The sequence below is a fragment of the Hypanus sabinus genome, chromosome 15 (genome assembly GCF_030144855.1).
Source record: "Hypanus sabinus isolate sHypSab1 chromosome 15, sHypSab1.hap1, whole genome shotgun sequence".
Taxonomy (NCBI): Eukaryota; Metazoa; Chordata; class Chondrichthyes; order Myliobatiformes; family Dasyatidae; genus Hypanus; species Hypanus sabinus.
In genome coordinates, this window is record NC_082720.1 from 35,701,835 (window position 1) to 35,723,872 (window position 22,038).

Consider the following 22,038-nt stretch of genomic DNA (forward strand, 5'->3'; position numbering starts at 1 on the left):
ACGGGTGGTGGAGGGGTGGTGAAGTAAGAAGCTGGGAGGAGATTGGTGGAAGAGATCAAGGGCTGAAGAAGATGGAATCTGATAGGAGAGGACTGGATCAAGGGAAAAAAGGAAGGTGAAGGGGCACTAAAGGGAGTGATGGGCAGGTAAAAAGAAAAGACTGAGTGAGGGGGGGGAACCAGAATGGGAAATGAATAAAGGGAAAAGTGGGTGGGGGGGGGGAGAAATTACCAGAAGTTAAAGAAATCGATGTCATGCCATCAGACTACCCAGGCAAAATATGAGGTGTTGCTTGTCCAATCTGAGAGAAGCCTCATAGCGACAGTAGAGGACAGCATGGATCAACCCTAAGAATAGGAAGCCAAATTGAAATGGGTAACCTTCCAGAAATCCCACCTTCTAGTGGCAGATAGAGTGAAGATGCAAAGTGATCCCCCGATCTACATCAGGGTGGCCACACCCGATACAACAGACGACCCCCAACAAACCCCAGGTGAAGTGTCACCTCACCTGGAAGTACTGTTTGAGGCCCTGATTGATGGTGAGGGAGGAGCTGTTGGGACAGATGTAGCACTTGTTCTGCTAGCAGGGGTAAGTGCCAGGAGGGAAATCAGTGTGAAGGGACATGTGGATAAAGGAGTAATATGGAGAGCAATCTTTGTGGAAAACAGAGAGTAATGGGGGTGGGGGGGAATGCGCAACATGTTAGGATTCTCTTGTAGATGGCAGACATTGCAGAGAATGATATGCTGAAATCGGAGGCTTGTGAGGTGGTAGGTAAGGACACGGGGAGCCATATCCCTGTTTCAGCGACAGGAAGATAGACTGAGGGGAGATGTGGGGAGAAATGGAGGAAATGTGAGTGAGGGCAGCATTAATGGTGGGGGAAGGAAAACACGGTTCTTTGAAAAAGGAGAACATCTCAGATGAATGTTTGATCCTGAGAACAGATGCAACGGAGACAATGGAACTGAGAAAAGAGTATAGCAATTTTTACAAGTGGCATGTGGGAAGATGTGTAGTCAAGATGCAATAGAGTCAGTAGGTTTGTAAAAGTTATGAGTAGGTCAAGAAAGGAGAGAGAGGTGTCAGAGATGGACCAAGTAAATTGAAGGGCAGCGTGGAAGATGGAGGCAAAGTTAATGAAATGACGAGTTCAGCATCAAGGCAGAAAGCAGCTCTAATGCAGTCATCAATGTAGCCTTTGAACTTTGTTCTTGGGAACTAACGGAAACTTATTTTCAATCTTGCCCCCATTATTCTTAAAATCAATAGTCATGATTGACCTCTCATCTTTTTGGAACAGACATCTTCTTCTAAGTATTTAATCTGTGAAAGCAGGGCTTCTGCTGATCTCAATTTCACTGAAGTTTATCTATCCCTGCAAACAACTCCTCTCATTGCTTTTCTGAACACTAGAGATTTAGTAAAATCAAATGGAGCATGAAACTCTTAAGGACTTTTTCTATCTGCTGAATTGTAATTTTGACAAAATGTTCCACTGCTTATCATCGTGAGAAATATGCACCATATGTTTGATTTTCAGAGCATAGAATGAAGAATATTGACTGAAGAGTGACTGAAGAGAATGCCTTTGATGTTGGATGCACAGTATATTAAGTTCATATTTATAATTCTTCCTTGACTCTGTCCAAAATTATCATTTATTTGAATATTTTGAATACAAACCTTGAAATAAGGCACAAACGAAAAGTACTAACAATACTAATTCCTTTTCTGTTGCATTCTTCTGCATGGAATTGAGATATCATGGGGAATCTTAACCTGGCGAATATGTTGGTTGTTGCAAGTGTGGTGGTGAGGAAGGGTGGGGTATGTTCCATCTAGCAATAAAAACAAACTTATTAGGCTCTATCATTTTGATTCCTGCATTTAACTGGTGTGCATCATGTTGCTTGCACACAAATCTTCTGGGGGAGGTGAATTGCCTGTAGGGTAATCACTCATTTGGAATGATAGCTCACAATTTTAAACCGAACCACTCTGTTATGGGGCCAACTAAAGGCATGATACAAAACAACATAAGAATGCCAATAAAGATGCAAATTCAAGGACATATTATGAAAAAGGCCAATGTTCACAGCTAATTCATTTTTTTTTGTGGGGGACAGTTCACACTTTCTGAGGCTAAGTCAGACTGGCTTCTGGATGAGAAATAAACGACAGTGCAGGCAGCAAACTGTTATTGCTAACTCCAGCTGTAGAATAGAAAGTGGGCCATCAGCAGAAGTAGCCTGCAGTTGGGAGACGTGAATGGGAAGTGAGGAGGTGAGGAGCAACATCCCAGTGTAGTGTGCCATCATGAAATCCACAAGACAGGTCATGTTTAATGTGCTTTCCAGGGACAGCAGATAAGGGAATTTTACCTCTAACTAAGCCAGTGAGGATATACAGGCATATAGGCTTCCATCTTTGACTGGATTCCCATTGGTGCTAGATATAATCAACTACATACACACAATATTCCATGATTTCAAGGATCAACAAGAACACATGAAACATAGAGACAACTGACATGTGACCAGTGTGCAAACCCAAAAGGATATTTCTGGAATTAAGATTAAGGTGCTCAAGATTATCAGGGACCCACAAAGGTGTTTCAAATAATAGAAATGGTAATAGTTATCAACAAAAAGTACAATTGTTACAATGCAATAGAGAACATGTAATGTATTTTGAGGATTTTCTAAACATGCTGATCAATATTGCAGTGAGTTAATGCAACACTGTCTTCTAGTATCACCAGTATGGGTAATTATGTGGAATATCAAATGTGGCAATCAGATGACTCTAAGGATACACCGACCATTCCCACACACATTCCTGGCAATTCATCTGCTGCCTTAAATTGGCTTACAGTCACAAAGATCTATACCTACACATTCTCCAGTAGAATGGAAGCAGTGTGCTTGGCCCATGAGTGAGATGATGAAGGCAGTGATGCACCATCAATAACTCACACTGAGACGTAAGGCGAGATATCGGCTTTTATTGACTGGAAGAAGGAACCAGGAGTGAGTGTCTATCATACAATGTCTTGGAGACTGAGGCCGTGCGTCAGGCCTCAGATCGCCTTTATACAGGGGCCTGTGGCAGGAGCCACAGGAGCAGTCAGCAGGGGGTGTGTCCCGACAGGCACATAGTTCACCACAGGCAGCGATGGAAATGGGAATTCTATTTTATTCATTGATCCAATAACAGCTGAATCTTCCCTTGCTCGGATATGAGTGGAATAGTGGACTTAACAAATAGGCTCAGAAGTAGGTTATACAATATGGGCTCTCAGACTTGCTCTGGCATTCAATAGAATATGGCTGATCTTCTACCAGCACCATTTTTCTGCTCTATCTCCCTTAATTCAGCTATTATCCAGAGTCTATTGGGCTCAGTTTTGAGTTTACTGAATGACTCAGCATCTGCAGTAATCTGATTTTCCACTGTTTATCTAACTCACAATGCAGATTATCACCCCTTCCCCCCCCCCTCCCCCAATTTCTTGATAACTCTATGCATCCTCATTCCACATGTATTCTTGATTGGTTTTGTCTCGTGGGCAATAGTTACAGCCTGCAAATAGATCTATTTAATTCTACTCTTTATTTTTACCTTGCTGACCAGTTCTCAGTTTATGTGAGTGTATGGCCCCCAATCCCAAAGTGCTCAAACCTTATCTATCGAATACACCACATCCACACATTCCCTCACATCTTTTCTATAAGCTGGATCTTCAAATAACTCAGATAATACCAGTTTGGGTTTGTCCACTCAAAGTGCCTTGCTCTTACAACCTCTATTATAAACTTCAGCAATTTCACAATTTCTGATATCAGATCAGCCTTCCTCTGTTTGCTCACTCTACTATTTCTTAAGTAGACGAGTGATGTTTGCTACCCTCCAATCTGCAGCAAACATTCTAAAATCTATAAAGTGTTTGAAAATGAAAACCATTGCATCGTCTATCTTCAAAGCAATCAGTTTCAAAACTTTGGAATGTATCTCATGTCTTCGGCATTTAGCAGTTTACAGGCTCATTAACTTCTGGTGTAATTTTTTTTTACTCATACTAATTTCTTTTATTTCCTCAGTTGCATTGAACTTTTTGTTCTCCAGTGCTTCTGGAAGGGTTTATTATAGAATTCTGTGAAGACAGACATAAATTAATTGTTTAAATATTCTGCCAGTTCCTTATTTCCCATTATAAATGTTACTATTTCTGTCCTTGAAGCTTTAACAGTTTTTTGATGTTTCCTACTAATTTTATTCTATATTCTCTTTTCCACATCTTTATGAATTTCCTTCTTGTCCTTTATAGAATGCTAAAATGCTCAAGCTCACTAATTTTATTGGCAACCATATTAGCATTTCCCTCAGGTTAAAAAGTTCAAGGAATATGCCTTTGTTACAAACTATTTTTTTTACATCAGCTAACCATTGTCTGAGCATAATAATGCACTTTAGTGCAGTCTACTGAGCTACCACTGCAACCTGTCCCTTTATGTAGGGCGTAATATGCATGTAAAAAAGGGCAAGCCAATGATTGGGCACAAATGCAGACAGCGCAAAGAGTTAAATTGTACCACAGAGGCAAAATTCAAAAGGGTGAAGAATGCAGGACTAAAGGTGCTGTATTTAAATAGACTTAGTATTCGGAATAAGGTTGATGTAATAAGGTGTAATTAGAGAATGGTGGGTATGATGCTGTTGGCTTTTCTAAGCTGTGGTTGCAAAAAAGGTCATAGTTGAGAGCTTAAGATCAAAGGATATACTTTGTATTGAAAAGACAGGCAGGAAGGCATAGGCAGTGGTGTGGCCCTGTTGATAAGAGATAGAATAACATCGTTAGAAAGAGGTGACATAGAGTCAGAGAATGCCAAATTTTAGTGGGTGGAGTTAAGAAACTGCAAGGATAAAAAAAAACACGTTATCGGAATCATATATAAGCCTCCAAATAGTAGCCAAGCTATGTGGTTGAGATTGCAAAGGGAGCTGGAAAGGTTATATAATAAGAGTAATGTTACAATTGTAATGGGGGACTTCAATCTGCAAGGAGATTCGGAAAATCAATTGGCATCAGATCACAAGAGAGGGATCTTGTTGAATGCCTATGAAGCGACTTATTGGAGCAGTTAGTGCTTGAGCCTACTCGGGAAAGGCTTTCTTAGATTGGGTATTGTGTAATAACCCAGATCTTATTAGACATCTTAATGTAAAGGAACCATTAGGAGGCAGTGATGATAATATGATTGAATTCATACCGCAATTTGAAAGGGCAAGTCTATGTCAGATATATCAGTATCACAATGGAATAAAGGGAATTACAGAGGCATGAGAGAGGACCTTGCCCAGGTGGATTGGAGGGGATACTGGTGGGGATGATGGCAGAGCAGAGGTGGCTGAAGGGCAAAAGTGAACGGGAAGTTGGATAATTGGGAAGTTTTTAAAATCCAACAAAAGGCAACTTAAAGAGCCATAAGAAGGGAAAAGATCAAATATGAGGGCAAACTAGCCAGAAATGTAAAGCAGGATACTAAAAGGTTTTTTGATTATAAAAAGAGTAAAAGGGAGGTAAGAGTTGATTTTGGACCACTGGAAAATAATGCTGGTGAGGTAGTAACGGCAGATGAATTTAATAAGCACTTTGCATCAGTCTTCACTGTGGATGACACTAGCAGTGCGCCAGATTTCTGTAAGCATCACAGAGCAGGAATGAGTTTCATTGCTATTACAAAGGAAAACGTGCTAGGCAAACTGAAAGGTCTTAAGGTGGATAAATCACCTGGACCAGATGGACTACATCCCAGAGTTCTGAAAGAGGTTGCTGAAGAGATAATGAACGCATTGCTTACGATCTTTCAAGAATCACTCGATTCTGGCATGGTCCTGGAGGACTGGAAGATTCCAAGTGTCACTCCACTCCTTAAGAAGGAAGGAAGGCAAAAGAAAAGAAATTATAGGCCAGTTAGCCTAATCTCAGTGGTTGAGAAAGTGTTGGAGTCCATTATTAAGGATGAGGTTTCAGAGTTCTTGGAGATTAATGATAAAATAAGTTAAAGTCAGCATAGTGTCTGTAAAGAGAAGTCTTGCCTGACAAATTTGTTAGAATTCTTCGAGGAAGTAATAGTCAGTCTGGACGATAGAGGGGCATAGACAGAGGAATGGCTGACAGGCAAGAGGCAGTGAGTGGCAATAAAGGGGAACTTTTCTGGTTTTCTGGTGGTTTTCCTCAGGGATCTGTATTAGGACAGCTACTTTCCACATTGTTTATCAATGATTTTGATAATGGAATTGGTGGCTTTGTGGCAAAGTTTGCAGATAATACAAAGATCGGTGAAGTGGTGAGTAAGTAATTTGATTGTAAAAGGACTTAGACAAATTGCAAAAGAAGTGTCAGATAGAAAACAATGTTGGAAAATATATGATAATGCATTTTGGTAAAAGGAACAATAGTGCGGACTACTATCTAAATGGGGAGAAGGTTCAAACATCAAAGGTGCAAAGGGACTTTGGAATACTTGCACAAGACTCCCTGAAAGTTAATTTACAGGTTGAGTCTGTGGTAACGAAGGCAAATGCGATGTTGATATTCATTTCAAGGGGAATAGAATATTTTAAAAAACAGGAGATAATGTTGAGGCTTTATAAGACACTGGTCAGGTCACACTTGGAGTATTGCCAACTATTTTGGGCCCCATATCTCAAAAAGGATGTGTTGTCATTGGAGAGAGTCAGAGTTTCACGAGGATGATTCTGAGAATTAAGGGATTAATCTATGAGAACCATTTGGCAGGTTTGGGTCTGTACTCACTGGAATTTAGAAGAATGTAGTGGGGATCTCATTGAAACCTACCAATTGTTGAAAGGATTAGATAAGGTGGATGTGGAGAGAATGTATCCTATGGTGGGGGTGTCCAGAACTAGAGGGCACAACCTCAAAATCTGAGGGGCGACTCTTTAGAACAGAGGTAAACAGGATTTTTTTTTTAGTTGCAGAATAGTATATAAGTGGAATGCTCTGCCACAAACTGTGGTGGAGGCCAAGTCTGTGGGTATATTTAAAGTGAAAATAAATATTTTCCTGATTGGTAAGGACATCAAATGATATGGTGAGAAGGCAGGCGTATAGGGTTGAGTGGGATCGGGGATTAGCCAAGATGCGACGGTGGAGCAGACTCGATAGGCTGAATGGCTTAACTCTGCCTTATGTTTTTGGTCTTATGGTCTTTAGTTTCTTTTTCAGGTCCTGTTCTTATCAATATTGAGTTAGCCTTGCCAGGATGCTACAGTGATGTATTGATTCCAGCCTTCAAATTGATTAAAATTGCTGGCTGGTCTCCATCTAGCATGTTCAAAGTACAAGTTAAGATACAGAAGTAGTAGGGAGACCGCAGGGTTGGTACGGTAAGTCACCTGATTCTAAAGTTATACATACTTTTTTATATATAGCACAAGCAATTGGATGATATTAATGTGGAAAATAGCAGAAAAAAAGACAAATAAAACTTCCTGAATTTTGGAATATTAGTATATCTACTGAAGAATGTAATCAACTTTTGTTTGTTGGTTTAAGTATCCAATTAAACAGTAGCTTACATAATTATTATCATTCATACAAGTTTGGGATTTAAACACAGCTAGAATCACATTGAAATCCATTAAGTTATCTACAATCAATAGACTGTCATAAGTCTTAATACCACATTATGCTTTAGGAGACTACAGCAAAAATTTTAAGATATTTCCATGACATTATTTTCATACCTCTCATTTACATCAGCTTCATCCATCACAGAAAGTCAACATGTAAGTATCTGATGCCCGTGCCCATGCAAGATAACTTGCCCTATAAATAGAAAGACAGAAAACTATTTTACATATTTCAAATCCATGACTTGCTTTTACTTTCTTCATCTGCATTAAAATTAAATCTTGGTCAAAACGCTTGCTTTAAATTGGGCATTCTCATTTCTTGTCCAGCTTGAAGAGCTTCATAGATAATGAATTACTTTGAAGTATAAAAACTTCCTTTTTAGGCATCTTACAGTTTTGCATTCTCACAAAATAGAGATATTGTCACTGAAGTGAAATCAATTACATCAAAATGTTTGTGATAAAGCTGAACCTTTTGAGGTTTATACAAAATCTTACATTTGTGGTACACTTGGTGGGTGGATTGTAAACTATTCTTTGAACACTATAGAGTTATTTGATATAGTTTTCACTGGGTGGTCAGAAGGCCTAGACATTACTGTCTTAAAAAAAAAGTGTTATGAAAACCAATGAGAATAAAGGCTGCTATTAAAGATTTAATGGGAAGGGTGGATTAAGGAGAATAGAAAGCAGCAACACAAAGCACTGAGTAACTTCTGGAAATGCACAATGCACAAATGAAGTCAGGATACAGATCGGTACGCACAAAATCCTAGAGGGATTTAGCAAGCTTGCCAGCTTCTATGGAGGAGAACAAACAGTAGATGTTTTTGGCCAGAACCTTCAATTATCCTGATGACCGATCACAATCCAAGATGTTGACGGTTTATTCCTCTCCATAGATGCTGCCTGACTTGTTGAGTTCCTCCAGCATTTTCTGTGTGTTGCTCATGATTTCCAGCAACTGCAGAATCATTTGAGTCCAAGGTCTTACACAATGTACATGAGTTAAAACAGGAACAGGAGTCAGAAAAGACTACTTGTATATCTGCCAGGTGCACCACAGGTCTATGAAAGCATCAATGAAAAAGTACAAAATGCTACTTTAATATTGGTCCCACTGACACATTTTCATTTCCATTCTGTTCTGCAACCTGGGTAGCTCCAGGTATTGGAAGACTTTAATGCTCAAAACTTACAGTGGCATTTAGGGAGGTGCCTCCTAACACTCTATTTAATATGAACTTCCATGATGTTGTGGAGATTTGCGGAAGAGGGAAAGTGAGAATTTCTAGATTTAAAACAATAAACCTGTCATCTATTTGTCAGATATTTATGATCCATTTCCACCATTTAATGAGATTAACTATTTTTTCTATCTATCCTGGTTTTGGAACTCATTTGTCTATCATCTAGTAAAAATCTATCATTCCAGTCTTGGAATTTTCAATAGCACTAGTTTCCATAATTTTGGAGAAAGGGAATCATAGAGTTATATTTTTTTACAGAAAGGTTCAGCCCTGAAAAATCCTGAAGGCAATAAATGAGCATTTACTTGTTGTAGAACTTAGATCCTGCTACCACCTCATTTTAAGTGCTAACAGTACAATGAGGAGCAAAAATAATGCATCTTCTTCTAGGGACAGCGTTGTAATTGCATCTTTCTTTACCTTATATGGTTTAGTTTTAACAAAAGGAAAGTCAGAATTAATGCAATTGGTTGACTATATCTTTTCTTAGCCTTTATAATGTATAGGTAACAAACATGGCTCAGTCGAAGGGTTTGTGATATACATAACTTTTAATGGTCCTACAGGGTATAAAATATTACAATACTGGCAACACAAAAGAGTTCTGTTATCTGATTGTGCCAATGGACTGAAATATTACCTTTCTTTTAGTGGCCTCACAAATCAGATGAGCCATGAGAAGTACAGGCAAACTTGTTTGTTTTATTTACTTCAAAAGACGTTAAGTAACTACAGTGGATTCCGGTTAATTGGGACACATCGGGACCAGTACATTTTGTCCCAATTAGACAAAGTTTCATGGAAATAGTTAAAAAAGGTATAAAAAAGAGAATCTACTGCTTAACTGAGTAACAAATTACGTTTTTAAGTGAAATACAAAACAAATTAGAACACTATCAAAACAGTACTATAAAATGACAAAAGGAATTTATCCAGTGTATGTTGCTATGTATGGGGTGTCCAGGGAATGGTGAAGGGCCTTGTCGTGTTCATTCTGGGGCAACTCATTCACCTTTGGTTCCCACCAGACACTCAGCTCTCACCTCTGGTTTCAAGTAGTGGTTTGTATGCGACAGCCGGCACATCACTTTAACAGGTGGGCTAAACCAGGTGAGGGTAGCTGGTGGCCTCAACTCCCGGTGAAATAGAGACATGCCCAGCCTAGCATGTGAAATCAGCTCCAGCAGACTGGAGATCAACAGTGAGATCCAATGGCCAAGAAAGCAATTCCGCAACACTTCGAGATGAGTGGGGGCATGGTAAGACACAGGTGAAGTCATGATTATCCACTGTAACTGGAAAAAACCCCAGTTTGTGATGACTACTCACACCATTGAACCCAGACTTCAGAGATCGAGACAATGGAATTATCCCAGTGCAACAGCTCTTTCACCTTAAAAACGTTCCCTCACGGGTTTCAGATTCAGATATGACAACCAACACACTGCCATGTTCTTTTGATTGACTGTAAATGTAGAAAATTAGTTCAAATGCCTAGTGCAGATATTGGATTGCTTTCATACAATGCTTTCAATGATTACATCCTCCATGTTTTCATTTTTATTATAACATTAGAGATGATTATTGATACCTGAAATTCTTTGTCGTCTCTAATTACTTGAAGTAGTGAAATTATTTCATTTTCACTCCCAGCCATTTCTGTCACCTCCAAGCCTGAGTGTTTGAAACTGTAGTAAGCAAAACAATTCTAAATAATCTTACTGCTTTTTTTGTCTACTATCATCAACAAAAATTCACTGCATTTTGAACACAAACACACGTAAAAATGCTATTTAAAAACAATTTGCCCTAACTGATGCAACAGTCACCTTCCCAATTAAGTGGCATAATGTCCCAAATAAATGAAGGGAATTCTGGTTATTTTCTCAATTATTTTTTGATTTTTACAAGTTGGCCCAAAGAAGTGGCTGCCTAATTAATGGATGGACCAATTCACCAGAATCAAGTATGTTAGTAAAAAAGAGCACTCTCTGCTAATGAGAAAATGCAATAATTTACTATGCTTCTATACTTAATTGCTTGCCCTAACATGTATGAATGAATGAATGAATGATCTTTACTGTCATTATACATAGATACTGTGAAACTCTGTTTGCATGTTGCATGTCGCATATTGAAGATTTATTCTATAATCTGATTGTTTTATTGGTTCAAGCTTCATTGTCTAGAAAAACCTAGTTAGAATGGAGGAACATGTATTCTATTTGAATTATAATAACATTTCCTTTTCTTCATGGAAGTATCTCTGATTTTGTGGAACTGAGCTTTTAACATATCAGCCAAAAAGGATGGTGTTTAAAGTACGAGGCTGCAGTATTTTAAAGTACTTTGAGTCATCAATGTCATATTCAATACTTGGAAAGAACTGAAAATTGATTACAGACAAGAAACCTAGTGGAAATACATTCTGCTTCCTCTGTTTGGCAGGAGGTGACTAGTCTGACATCACAGAAATCAATGCTTGGGTCCTATTCACAATATCTTTTTTGTAATTTGGATGAGAGGACAACCATGACATTTGTAAATTTGCCAGTTACTCAAAGTTAGATGGAATTGTGCATTGCAAGCATGCAAAAAGGCTTCAAGGCAATTTGTACAAGTTGAGTGAATGGGCAAATATCCACTTGGCAGGGTAAAAGACAGGAAGGGAGAGCACAAATAAATGGCAATTGGGAATTTTATGGTACGTTCAACAACTGATGTTCCTTATTCAGAGCAAACATGCAAATATAACAATAAATTAAGAAAGCAGATTAAAAGTTACAGGATATAACTTTTTACTTACAAGATGTTTTTGAGTAATGGAACAAGAAGATCTTGCTGCAACTGTGCAGTGCTATCATATGCAGTCTTCGTCTGCTTCCCCAGGAAAGACCATGCTTGCCATTGAGGAATGCATCAAAGATACACCAACATGATTCCTGGATGACAGGATCATCACGTGGGGAAAGAATGGATCAACTAGACCTGTGTACTCAAGAGTTTAGAAGAATAAGAGGGAATCTTTTGAAGGCTACTAAAGTTTAACACAGCTGGACAGAATTGAATGTGGTGAGGATGTTTCCTTTGGCTGGAGTAGAGGGAGGGGGAGGGAAGAGGCCTAGAATGAGGGTTACAGATTCAGGAGGTAAGGATCCTTACCTCCTTAGGAGGGTGGTGAATCTGTGAAATTTTTTACCTTGGTGGAGGATAAGTTATTTAAAATATTTTAAAAACTGGTACACAGATATCTAGATACAAAGGCACAAAAAGCTAGGAGGAGAAAATGATAAAATGAAACTGAAATAGAAATTCAGGCAAGTTGAAAGGCAAAGTAGGTTCAAAGGGTCAAATACGTATGTTTGGTGCTTCAACCTTTGTCTATTAATAATAATGTTAATATACCCTCATTGTAAGGAATTTGATGCTCGCAAAGTGGATCACACTATGAGAGAGTAATCACTTAAACACAACTAAACTTGGAGAATGATGTGAATTCTTTAGTTGGGGGAGGGTGGGGATAGGGTCGTTGTTGGTGGGTGAGAAGACGGCATATTGAAAATTAGGTTTTCCCAATATTTAGTGATCAAAGAGAATCTAAACATAATGGTGTACTCATCAATGGCATACCAACTATGGCTGGATGGGAAGTATTTATCTTGAAGACATTTAAATGCTCGGAGAATTTCAAATAAATATAATTCTTGGAGACCAAAATTACTCAGGGAAAGTGAGACTAAACCAGACATATTTCCATTTAATTGGATCAGCTAACATAAAAAAAAATTGATGTAGCATTGAAAGAAAAGAACTATATTAATTCATAATGAGAGTGCAGATGTTGTTAAAATGAAAAATGAACACAGGCGTCAATCCATCCATTTCATAAACTTTTTTTTACAATTGGCAATAGCAACTTGCAGTAAGCTAATTCTGAATGATTTAGGATAATGGCATGCTACAAGACATTGAAATACGGCAAATTGTGCCACTTTAAAGTAAAATACAGTAGAATTGGCTGCATATTAATTGTGAAAATAGGACTGAATATTTTTCTCACTAATTCAAAAATGTGGCTGGGGTGTCTTAATGCACATGATTCCTTCCATTTGAATGGCAAATCTGATTTCCCCTGAGTTTGAGCATGGAACTTATTATAATAGAGGCATCATAGCACCAGAGTTTAGTTGTAAAGGCTGTGCAGGTTTGGACACTGTAAGAGTCAGGTTATGATATTGTAGCAGGGAGCCGAAAACTTATTTCAACATTAACATGAAGACCCTGCAGTCAATTCAGGAGCTATTTACTACCAATAGTTAAACTCCTCGCAGCTTGCCATATGCAGACTTGTGCTCCTAAGCTGCAAAGTGAATTAACTAGTGGAATGGCCAAGATATTCTGAAGAATCAAGAGGATTTTATTTCATAATTTCCTTGAACACGGAATGGGAAAAGGGAGCAATACTTTTTGTTGTTCTCTAATTTCTATTGAGGAACAGATATGGAGGCAGATTAAGAATAGGTGTACAAACAATAAGATTGTTGTCACTGGGGACTACTTTCCGAATATAGATTGGAACCTTCTGATGCAAGGGGTTTAGATGGGGCAGAACTTAATGCAGCCAGGAGGGTTTCTTAATTCAATATGTAGATGGTCCAACAAGAGGAGAGGCTGTATAGGACCTGGTGTTGGGTAATGAGCCTGGCTAGGTGACTGACCTTTCAGTGGGTGAGTTAGGGAACAGTGACCACAACTCCTTAAGCTTTAAGATAGCTATAGATAAGGACAAGTTTGGACCTTGTGGGAAGGTATCAAATTGGAGCATGCCAAATTACCAGAATACTAGGCAGGAACTAGGCAGTGTTAATTAGGAACATCTATTTTGGGCAAGTGTACATCTGATATGTGAAGGGTGTTTAAGACCAACTGTACAGAGTACAGGACAGGACTAGGATGGCAAGGTAAGAAAACCTTGGGTATCAAGAGAAGCAATGAATTTAGTCAAGAAGAAAAGGAAAAGTGTGTTAAGGTTAGGCAGCTGGAATCAAAAAGAACTCTTGAGAATTATAATACATCTCTCTTTGGGATGTTGGATGTGTCCTCCACCATGAAGACTGACACAAAATAGTCATTCAAAGCTTCAGCCATTTCTTCATTACCCAATATCAATTCCCCAAGGGACTTATGTTCAATTTAGCCAATCTTTTCCACTTTATATAACTATAAAAATTCTTATATTTTGTGCTAGTTTATTGTCATGATCTTTCTTCCCTTTCTGTATTGCTTGCTTAATGGTTCTTTGCTGCTATTTAACGTTTTCCCAATCTTCCATTCTCCCATTACTCTTGCCGACTTTGTATGCATGCGCTTTTAATTTGGTGCCTTCTTTTATTTCCTTAGTTATCCAAGGCTGGCTCTTCCCACCCTTACTGTCCTTGCTTTTAACTGGACTCTTTTGTTGAGCACTTTGAAAAATCTCAGTGGAAGTCTTCCATTGTTGTTTAGCTATTCCGTCATATAGCCTGTGTTCACTCTTTTCAAGAGGATCCCTAACTACAAGATCACTAATTTTACCTGTCTCATTGCACAAGACCAGATCTAAGATTCCACGTTCCCTTGTAGGTTCAGTAACATGCTGTTCGAGAAAGCCATCACAGATGCATTCTATTAAGTCCTCCTCAAGACTGCCTTGACCAATTTGATTCCCCCAATCTATGTGCAAGTTAAAGTCCCCCATGATTACTGCTGTTCCATTCTTACATGCCTCAGATATTTCTCTGTTTTTGCCTGTGTCATTGTAATGTTATTATTCAGTGGCCGATAGACAACTCCCACCAGTGATTTTTTTCCCTTTACTATTCTTAATCTCTACCCAGATGGATTCAACATTCTGCTCCTTGGATCTTAGATCATCTTTCACTATCACCCTGATGTCATCTTTATTTAAGAGTGCTACCCCACCTCCCTTACATTCCTGCCTATCCTTCCGTATTACCTGATATCCTCGGATATTTAATTCCCAATCCTCTCCACCCTGCAACCACGTCTCTGTAATGACCACTAAATCATACCTCTTCGTACCGATTGTGCCGCAAGTTCACTGACCTTATTTCGAATACTACAGGCATTCAAATAAAGTGCACATAGACTCATTGTGCTTTTAAAACCTTGTAATCTTTTACTTTTTGCGCCTGATTTTTCTTCACTCTACTCTTATTTTTCTCTTTTTTATCTTTTGTTTTTTGTTTATCTTTACCCACACTTTTCTTTTTTACTTTATCCATACTTCTCTGATCTGTTGAACCCATCCCCCTACTATTTAGTTTAAAGCCCAATACACAGTCCTAGTTATGCAATTCACTAGGAGCTAGATCCCATCATGGTTCAGGTGCAGCCCATCCCATTGGTGCAGCTCCCTCCTTCCCCAATACCGGTAATAATTTCCCATGAATTCAATCCCACTTCTCCCACACTAATCCTTGCACCACACATATAACTCCCTAATCTTCTTGAACCTATGCGGTTTGCATGTGGTTCAGGTAATAACCAGAGATTACCATCATTTTGGTTCTGCTTTTTAATGTAGTCCCTAGCTGCTGCTCGAATTCCCTCAGCAGAACCTCTTTTCTCGTTTTACCTATGTCTTTGGTACCCACATGGACCATGGCAACTGGATCTTTCCCCTCTCACTGCAAATTCCTCTGCAGGTCAGATAAGACGTCCTGAACCCAGGGACCAGGCAGGCAACACATTTTTCAGGATGCTCTATCCTCGTGACAGAGAACCCTGTCTGTTTCCCTGTCTATACTATCCCCAATTACCACTACATTACTCTTTTCTTCCCCCCCCCCCCACTTGAATGGCTCCCTCAACCACAGTGCCACAGTTAGGTTGCTCGTCCTTCCTACAGCCCGCACTCCCATCCGCACAGGGAGCAAAAATCTCAGACCTGTTGGACATGCTCAAGGGCACTTCCAGCACTGTCTCTTGGATCCCACTTCCTGCCTCACTCACAGTCACATCCTCTTGTCCCTGACCACAGACTGAATTTGAGGCAGCTAATCTAATGGGTGTGACTGTCTGCTGAAACAAAGAATCCAGGGAACTCTCCCACCCCGATGTGTCGCAGTGTTTGAAGCTCAGATTCCAGGTCATCAACTTTGAGTTTGAGTTCCTCAAGCAACCAACACTTGCTGCAGATGTAGCCACCAGCACCCATATCATGCAGCTACAATGCATCATCCCTACTTTATTTGATTAGCTGTAATTTAGTGACTTTTTATTCAACCAGTACAAAAACCTTACCTGCTACTTACCTGTGCCCCCTCACCGAAGCCTCTTGAGCCAAAGCCTCAAGTTACCACTCCTACATTAGTCCTCTCACACAATGGCCACTCTGCTTTGACCCTGCTTTATTTTTACATGCTCCTGCTAATGCATCGCGCATCGATTGGTCTGCCAGTAATGTGCTGAAATGCTCCTATTTTAAACTCTTCTCCCTGACCTGTGTGAAGCTCTCTCCCTCTGCAAATCAATCGGTCCACCGCTAATCTAGCTTCCTAACTCATACTACAGGTGAGGTCCTGGAGGAGTGGCAAGTAGCTACTGTTCCATTATTCAAGAAGGAAACACGTGATAACCCAAGGAACTCTGACTGGTGAGTCTCAGATTTGTGGTGGGGAAATCACTAGAGAAGATTCTCAGGGATAGGATATGTGAGCATTTGAAGAACCATGACCTAATTAGAGAACCAGGATGGCTTTGTGCGGGGCAGGTTGTGCCTTCCTCAAATCATTGAGATTTTTGATGAGACAACAAGGGTTGTTGATGAAGGTCGAGCTAAGGATGTTGTCAAGATGGATTACAGTAAGATGCTTGACAAGATTTCTCATGGGAGCTTCATTGGGAAGATTAAGATGCATGGGATCAATGGTGAATTGGTCATTTGGATTCAGATCTGGCCTGTTCATAGAATGGGGAGGGTCGTGGTCAAAGGAACTTATTTTAGCTGGAGGACTGTGGTTAGTATATTTCTGCAAGGATATTGGGACCTCTGCTGTTTGTGATGTATATAAATGACCTGGATGAAAATGTAAATAGGTGAATTAGTAAGTTTGCAGATGATATGAATATTGGTGATGTTGTGGATAACACAGGTGACTGGCAAAGAATACTAAAGGATATAAATCAGATAGAAATTTAGAAACATAGAAAACCTACAGCACAATACAGGCCTTTCAGCCCACAAAGCTGTGCCGAACATGTCCCTACCTTAGAACTACTTAGGTTTACCCATAGCCCTCTAGTTTTCTAAGCTCCATGTACCTATCAAGGAATCTCTTAAAAGACCCTATTGTTTCTGCCTCCACCACCATTGCCGGCAGCCCATTCCACACACTCACCACTCTCTGCGTAAAAAACTTACCCCTGACGTCTCGTTTGTACATACTCCCCAGCACCTTAAAACACTGCCCTCTCGTGCTAGCCATTACAGCTCTGGGAAAAAGCCTCTGACTATCCACATGATCAATGCCTCTCATTATCTTGTACACCTCCATCAAGTCACCTCTCACCCTCTGTCGCTCCAAGGAAAAAAGGCTGAGTTCACTCAACCTATTCTCATAAGGTATGCTCCTCAATCCAGGCAACATCCTTGTAAATCTCCTTTGCACCCATTCTATGGTTTCCACATCCTTCCTGTAGTGAGGCGACCAGAACTGAGCACAGTACTCCAAGTGGGGTCTGACCAGGGTCCTATATAGCTGCAACATTACCTCCTGGCTCCTAAACTCAATCCCACGGCAGACATTGGCGAAGAACTTGCAGATTGAGTTCATCCCAGCCAAATCTGAAGTGTTGCACCAAGGTCAGATGCCAAGAGAAATTTTGCGTTCCAAGCTGATAACACTCTGAATGTGGCTACATAGCTTGATAGTGCGGTTAAGTATGCAAAGGCCATGCTTGCCTTTATTAGTTGAGGCAAAAGTCAGGAAAGTTATGTTGCAGCTTTATAAAACTCTAGTTTGACCACATCTGCAGTTTTGCATGAAGTTCTGGTCACCCAATTATAGGAAAGATGTTGAGGCTTTGGAGAGGGTGCAAAAGAGGTTTACCAGGACGCTGGCCTAGATTAGCGGGCATCTGCTTTAATCAGAGATTATTTTCTTTGTATTGGAGAGGCTGAGGGGAGATCTGATAGACATTTATAAGATTATGAGTGCATGGATAGAGTAGACAGATGGTATATTTTTGCCAGGGTTGAAATACTTAATACCAAAGGGCATCCATTTGAGTTGAAGGTGTAATGTTAAAGGAGAGGTGAGGGACAATTTGTTTTATATTCAGAGAGTAGAAGGTGCTTCCTGGTGAGCTGATACATTAAGGACTTTTAAGAGACATTTAGACAGGTTCATGATTGTGAGGGAACTGGCAGGGTATGGAGATTGAGTCGGCAAAAGGGATTAGTTTAGTTGACCATTTGATTAATTTAATCGGGCTGTCACAACATTGTAGGCTGAAAGGCATGTTCCTGTGCTGTACTGTTCTATGTCCCGTGCTAATCCTACTGCAGTCTACCATTGCCTTGGATACAACCCACGCACCACCCCCACCCCACACACCCAGCTCTGCAGCCAATTTTGCTACTCTCAGGGTTTCAGGTAGATCTTGTGCTTTACAGACATGGATGAAACATTTTTAAGTGCCCATCAGATTCTTCCTTGAGTGCCGCAAAGATGCAGATGGCTATTGTGACTATCATTCTAGTACTCATTAATTTTGTTATGGTTCATTATCAGATTTATTTCCTTTTTACCTGTTACTTCTCTTCATAATTTTAAATATCTTTATCCCATTTACTCCATTATAATAAACAGCTTGGATTTTCCATGCTTTTGTGTACCTTTGTGTTTCCTTTCAGGAGCATTCCTGTGAATCAGTTTCCTCAGCATTGTTAGTGGGAGTCCAAATCCAGCATTATTTTTATGTACTTGTTTTATAAAAACTCGTGATTCATTTTGTCATCAACCAAATATTCCACTAGTTGTCTTTAATACCTGATCCAATTAATGAGGAGATTATAGGAGTCTATATGAAAGATGAACTCTAAATTCTTCTCTGACACTCATTTACATCATAATTAAAATATTTCCTTAACAAAATCCCACCTTCAGTATCATTTACAGATTTCTTCAGTCTCTAAGTTACTTACTATGCTTCATGTTTCATTCCCATCTGAACAGCATACGTCCAAACATTCACTTTACGATGGAGATGGAGAAGAATGGTTGCCTCCCGTTTCTGAACATTTTGATGCAACGGAAACCAGACAGCAGCCTTGGGCATAGCACCTATTGGAAACCCACTCACAGGGACTTATACCACAATAACAGCCACCATCATGCCTCACAACATAGATCAATCAATTCTACTTTGAATAATTGTGCGAAAGCTATTTTGGACCCAGACAGTCTCCATGAGGAAATAAGACAATTACACATGACGTTCCTACAGAATGGCTACAAGGTGAAAGAAATAAATCAGTCCCTTAAAAGGGCCAACGGAAAAACCAGGAAACCTAACAACAAGGAGGAACCCTCGCTACTGCATGTCTTCCCTATATTTCCATGGTTCTGGAAGGATCACCAGGATCCTAAAGAAATATCAGTTTAATACCATCCACAAACCAGTAAGGAAACTCAACTCACAGCTGATGTGGGTCAAAAATGACCTGACTCAGGATGGCTGGCTTTTAGAGGATTTCCTGTGAGGGCAGAGCAGCATATATCAGTCAGATGGGACGCACAGTGAAAACACGCATTAAGGTGCACAGGAGGTGTATCTGTTTGGGTTACCTGGAGAAATCAGTGGTAGCAGAACAATACATATGCAATGACCACAGGATTGACTTTGATGGCATAGAACTACTGTGCTGCTACAATGGGTTTTGAGACTACCTAATGAAGGAAGCCATTGAAATAAAACTAGAGGAAAAGAATTTTAACAAAGGCGAAGGTCTCACTCTAAGTAAGAATTGAAATTCAATTGTAAACAAGGTGGCACAGTGGAAACGCGATTGGATGAGGACTAACCAATCAGTAGGGATGGATGATGGGGGTATAAATAACTGCTGGACTAGACATGCCCAGGCATTATCCCTGATGAAAATGGCAGAGTCTGTCATCGAAACGTTGGTTAAAATTGATTTCTGTACCTGGCTGGAAGCCTGAGAAGAGAATTTTCATCATATATACCGGGAAAGCACTAGATACTTTTTCGTTATTCTCATTATATCTATAACTGAATATTGAGGTAATGGTGAAGCAAACTGTCTGAGAGCAATACACTATGAAACAATGCTACCTATTTCCAGGCACTCTGAAAAACTGCCCTATAAACATTTTTTTTCTATTTTAGATTCTCCCTTCTAAATCTAAAATCTTATAATCTTAACTTCCCATAAACCATGGTAATTTTAACAACTGCTGCAATAAAATATGGCAATATGACTGAAGAGGCAACGTACCCACATACTCTCCATTATACATCTTCACGTTATGAGAATATCCTTTCACTTTCCATGACATGCATGTGTGTATTTTTAAATGTAGCTGGAAAGATAACTGAATCTTGATGCCTAGGAGACCGGTCAATATATTTGGAATGTATATAAATGTTTGAATAAATAACATCATTCCAAGCCAGGATTTATCTTTCACTTGCATTAATCAACATTTTATCAATGTCCTATCTGTCACTAAGTCCACATCTTAAAAATTTGAATATATTGTTTTAATAAACTTGCTTGCTGTAATTTATCTGTCACTGATATATGTTGTGAAATTTGTTGTTTTCTGGTGGCAATACAGTGCAAGACATAAAACATTACTGTAATATACAAAAATACAAAGAAATGAACAGTACAAAAGCAGAATTGTGAGATAGCTTTCATGGGTTTATGCACCATTCAGAAATCTGAAGATGGAGGGGAAGAAGCTGTTTATAAAACACTGAGTGTGGGTCTTTGGGCTTCCACACCTCCTCTCTGATGGTAGCAATGAGAAGAGGGCATGTGTCACAGGGTGAGGCTCCTTAATGATGAATGCTGCCTCATTGATTCACTGCTTTTTGAAGCCATTCTCGATGGTGTGGAGGGCTGTGCCTGTGATAGAGCTGGCTGAATCTACAATCTTCGGCAATGTCTTTTGATCCTGCATTTTGGAGGCTCCAAATCAGGTGATGACGCAACCAGTCAGAAGGCCCTTTATTGTACATCTGAAGAAACTTGATAGAGTCTGTGGTGACATTCTAAATCTCCTCAAACTCCCAATGATGTATAGCCATTGGCTTAACTTCTTCATGACTACATCACTGTGTTGAGTCCAGGACATGTATATCCACTGAGGGGTTAACACACAAAAATTTGTAGCTGCTCGTGCTTTCTACTAGGACTGGTGTGTGTTCTCCCGACTTCCCCTTCTGAAAGTCCCCAGAATATCAGTGGCTGTTATATGATATGCTCCCACAATGTTCAAAGGGATAAAGTGGGAGCTGCAGCTCCCATTCCTGATCAACTTTCAGTGATGCTAATTGTCAGTGAGAGGTGAGTTCAATGTCCAAAACATATTACTACGGTTTCGACCCGAAATGCCGACTATTGTCTTTTCCATAGATGCTGGCTGGCCTGCTGAGTTCCTCCAGCATTTTGTGTGTGTTACTATGGTTTAGTTTCAGGTTGACAACCGGCTTTAATCTATTTTCATACAATGCAAACAATTTTTAGGTGTCAATTACAACAGTTGAAAGGTGACATTTTTTATATTATATTATGAAATATTATTTTGTCTATTATCTTTAGATTTCCCATGTATTCTGATTCAGAATCACATTGTACAAAGATGTGCACCAGATTTCTCTATGTTTGCCTTCTCACTTAAGAAACAAAAAAATTGGATTGCACAAGTCTGTTTCAACATGAAATAATGTCACATCTAAAATTCTGTATCAACCCCATCTCCCCACATTAACCCCATATCCTTCGAGAGCCCTAATATCCATCAGTTTCCATTCTTAGTGCTGAACATATTCAATGGTCGAACTACACACACCCAAACCTCACGAA

At 39.6% G+C, this 22,038-nt stretch overlaps 1 protein-coding gene across 1 annotated transcript in view; it reads right to left on the reverse strand.

The window, feature by feature from the left end:
• The window catches only part of htr4 (5-hydroxytryptamine receptor 4), a 135,187-nt gene that overhangs the window by 100,131 nt on the left and 13,018 nt on the right, over nucleotides 1-22,038 (reverse strand). The window contains exon 2 of the mRNA XM_059990201.1: nucleotides 7,780-7,861. Coding sequence (XP_059846184.1) covers nucleotides 7,780-7,805 — 26 coding nt within the window. The 5' untranslated portion in view covers nucleotides 7,806-7,861. The remainder of the gene's footprint in view (nucleotides 1-7,779; nucleotides 7,862-22,038) is intronic.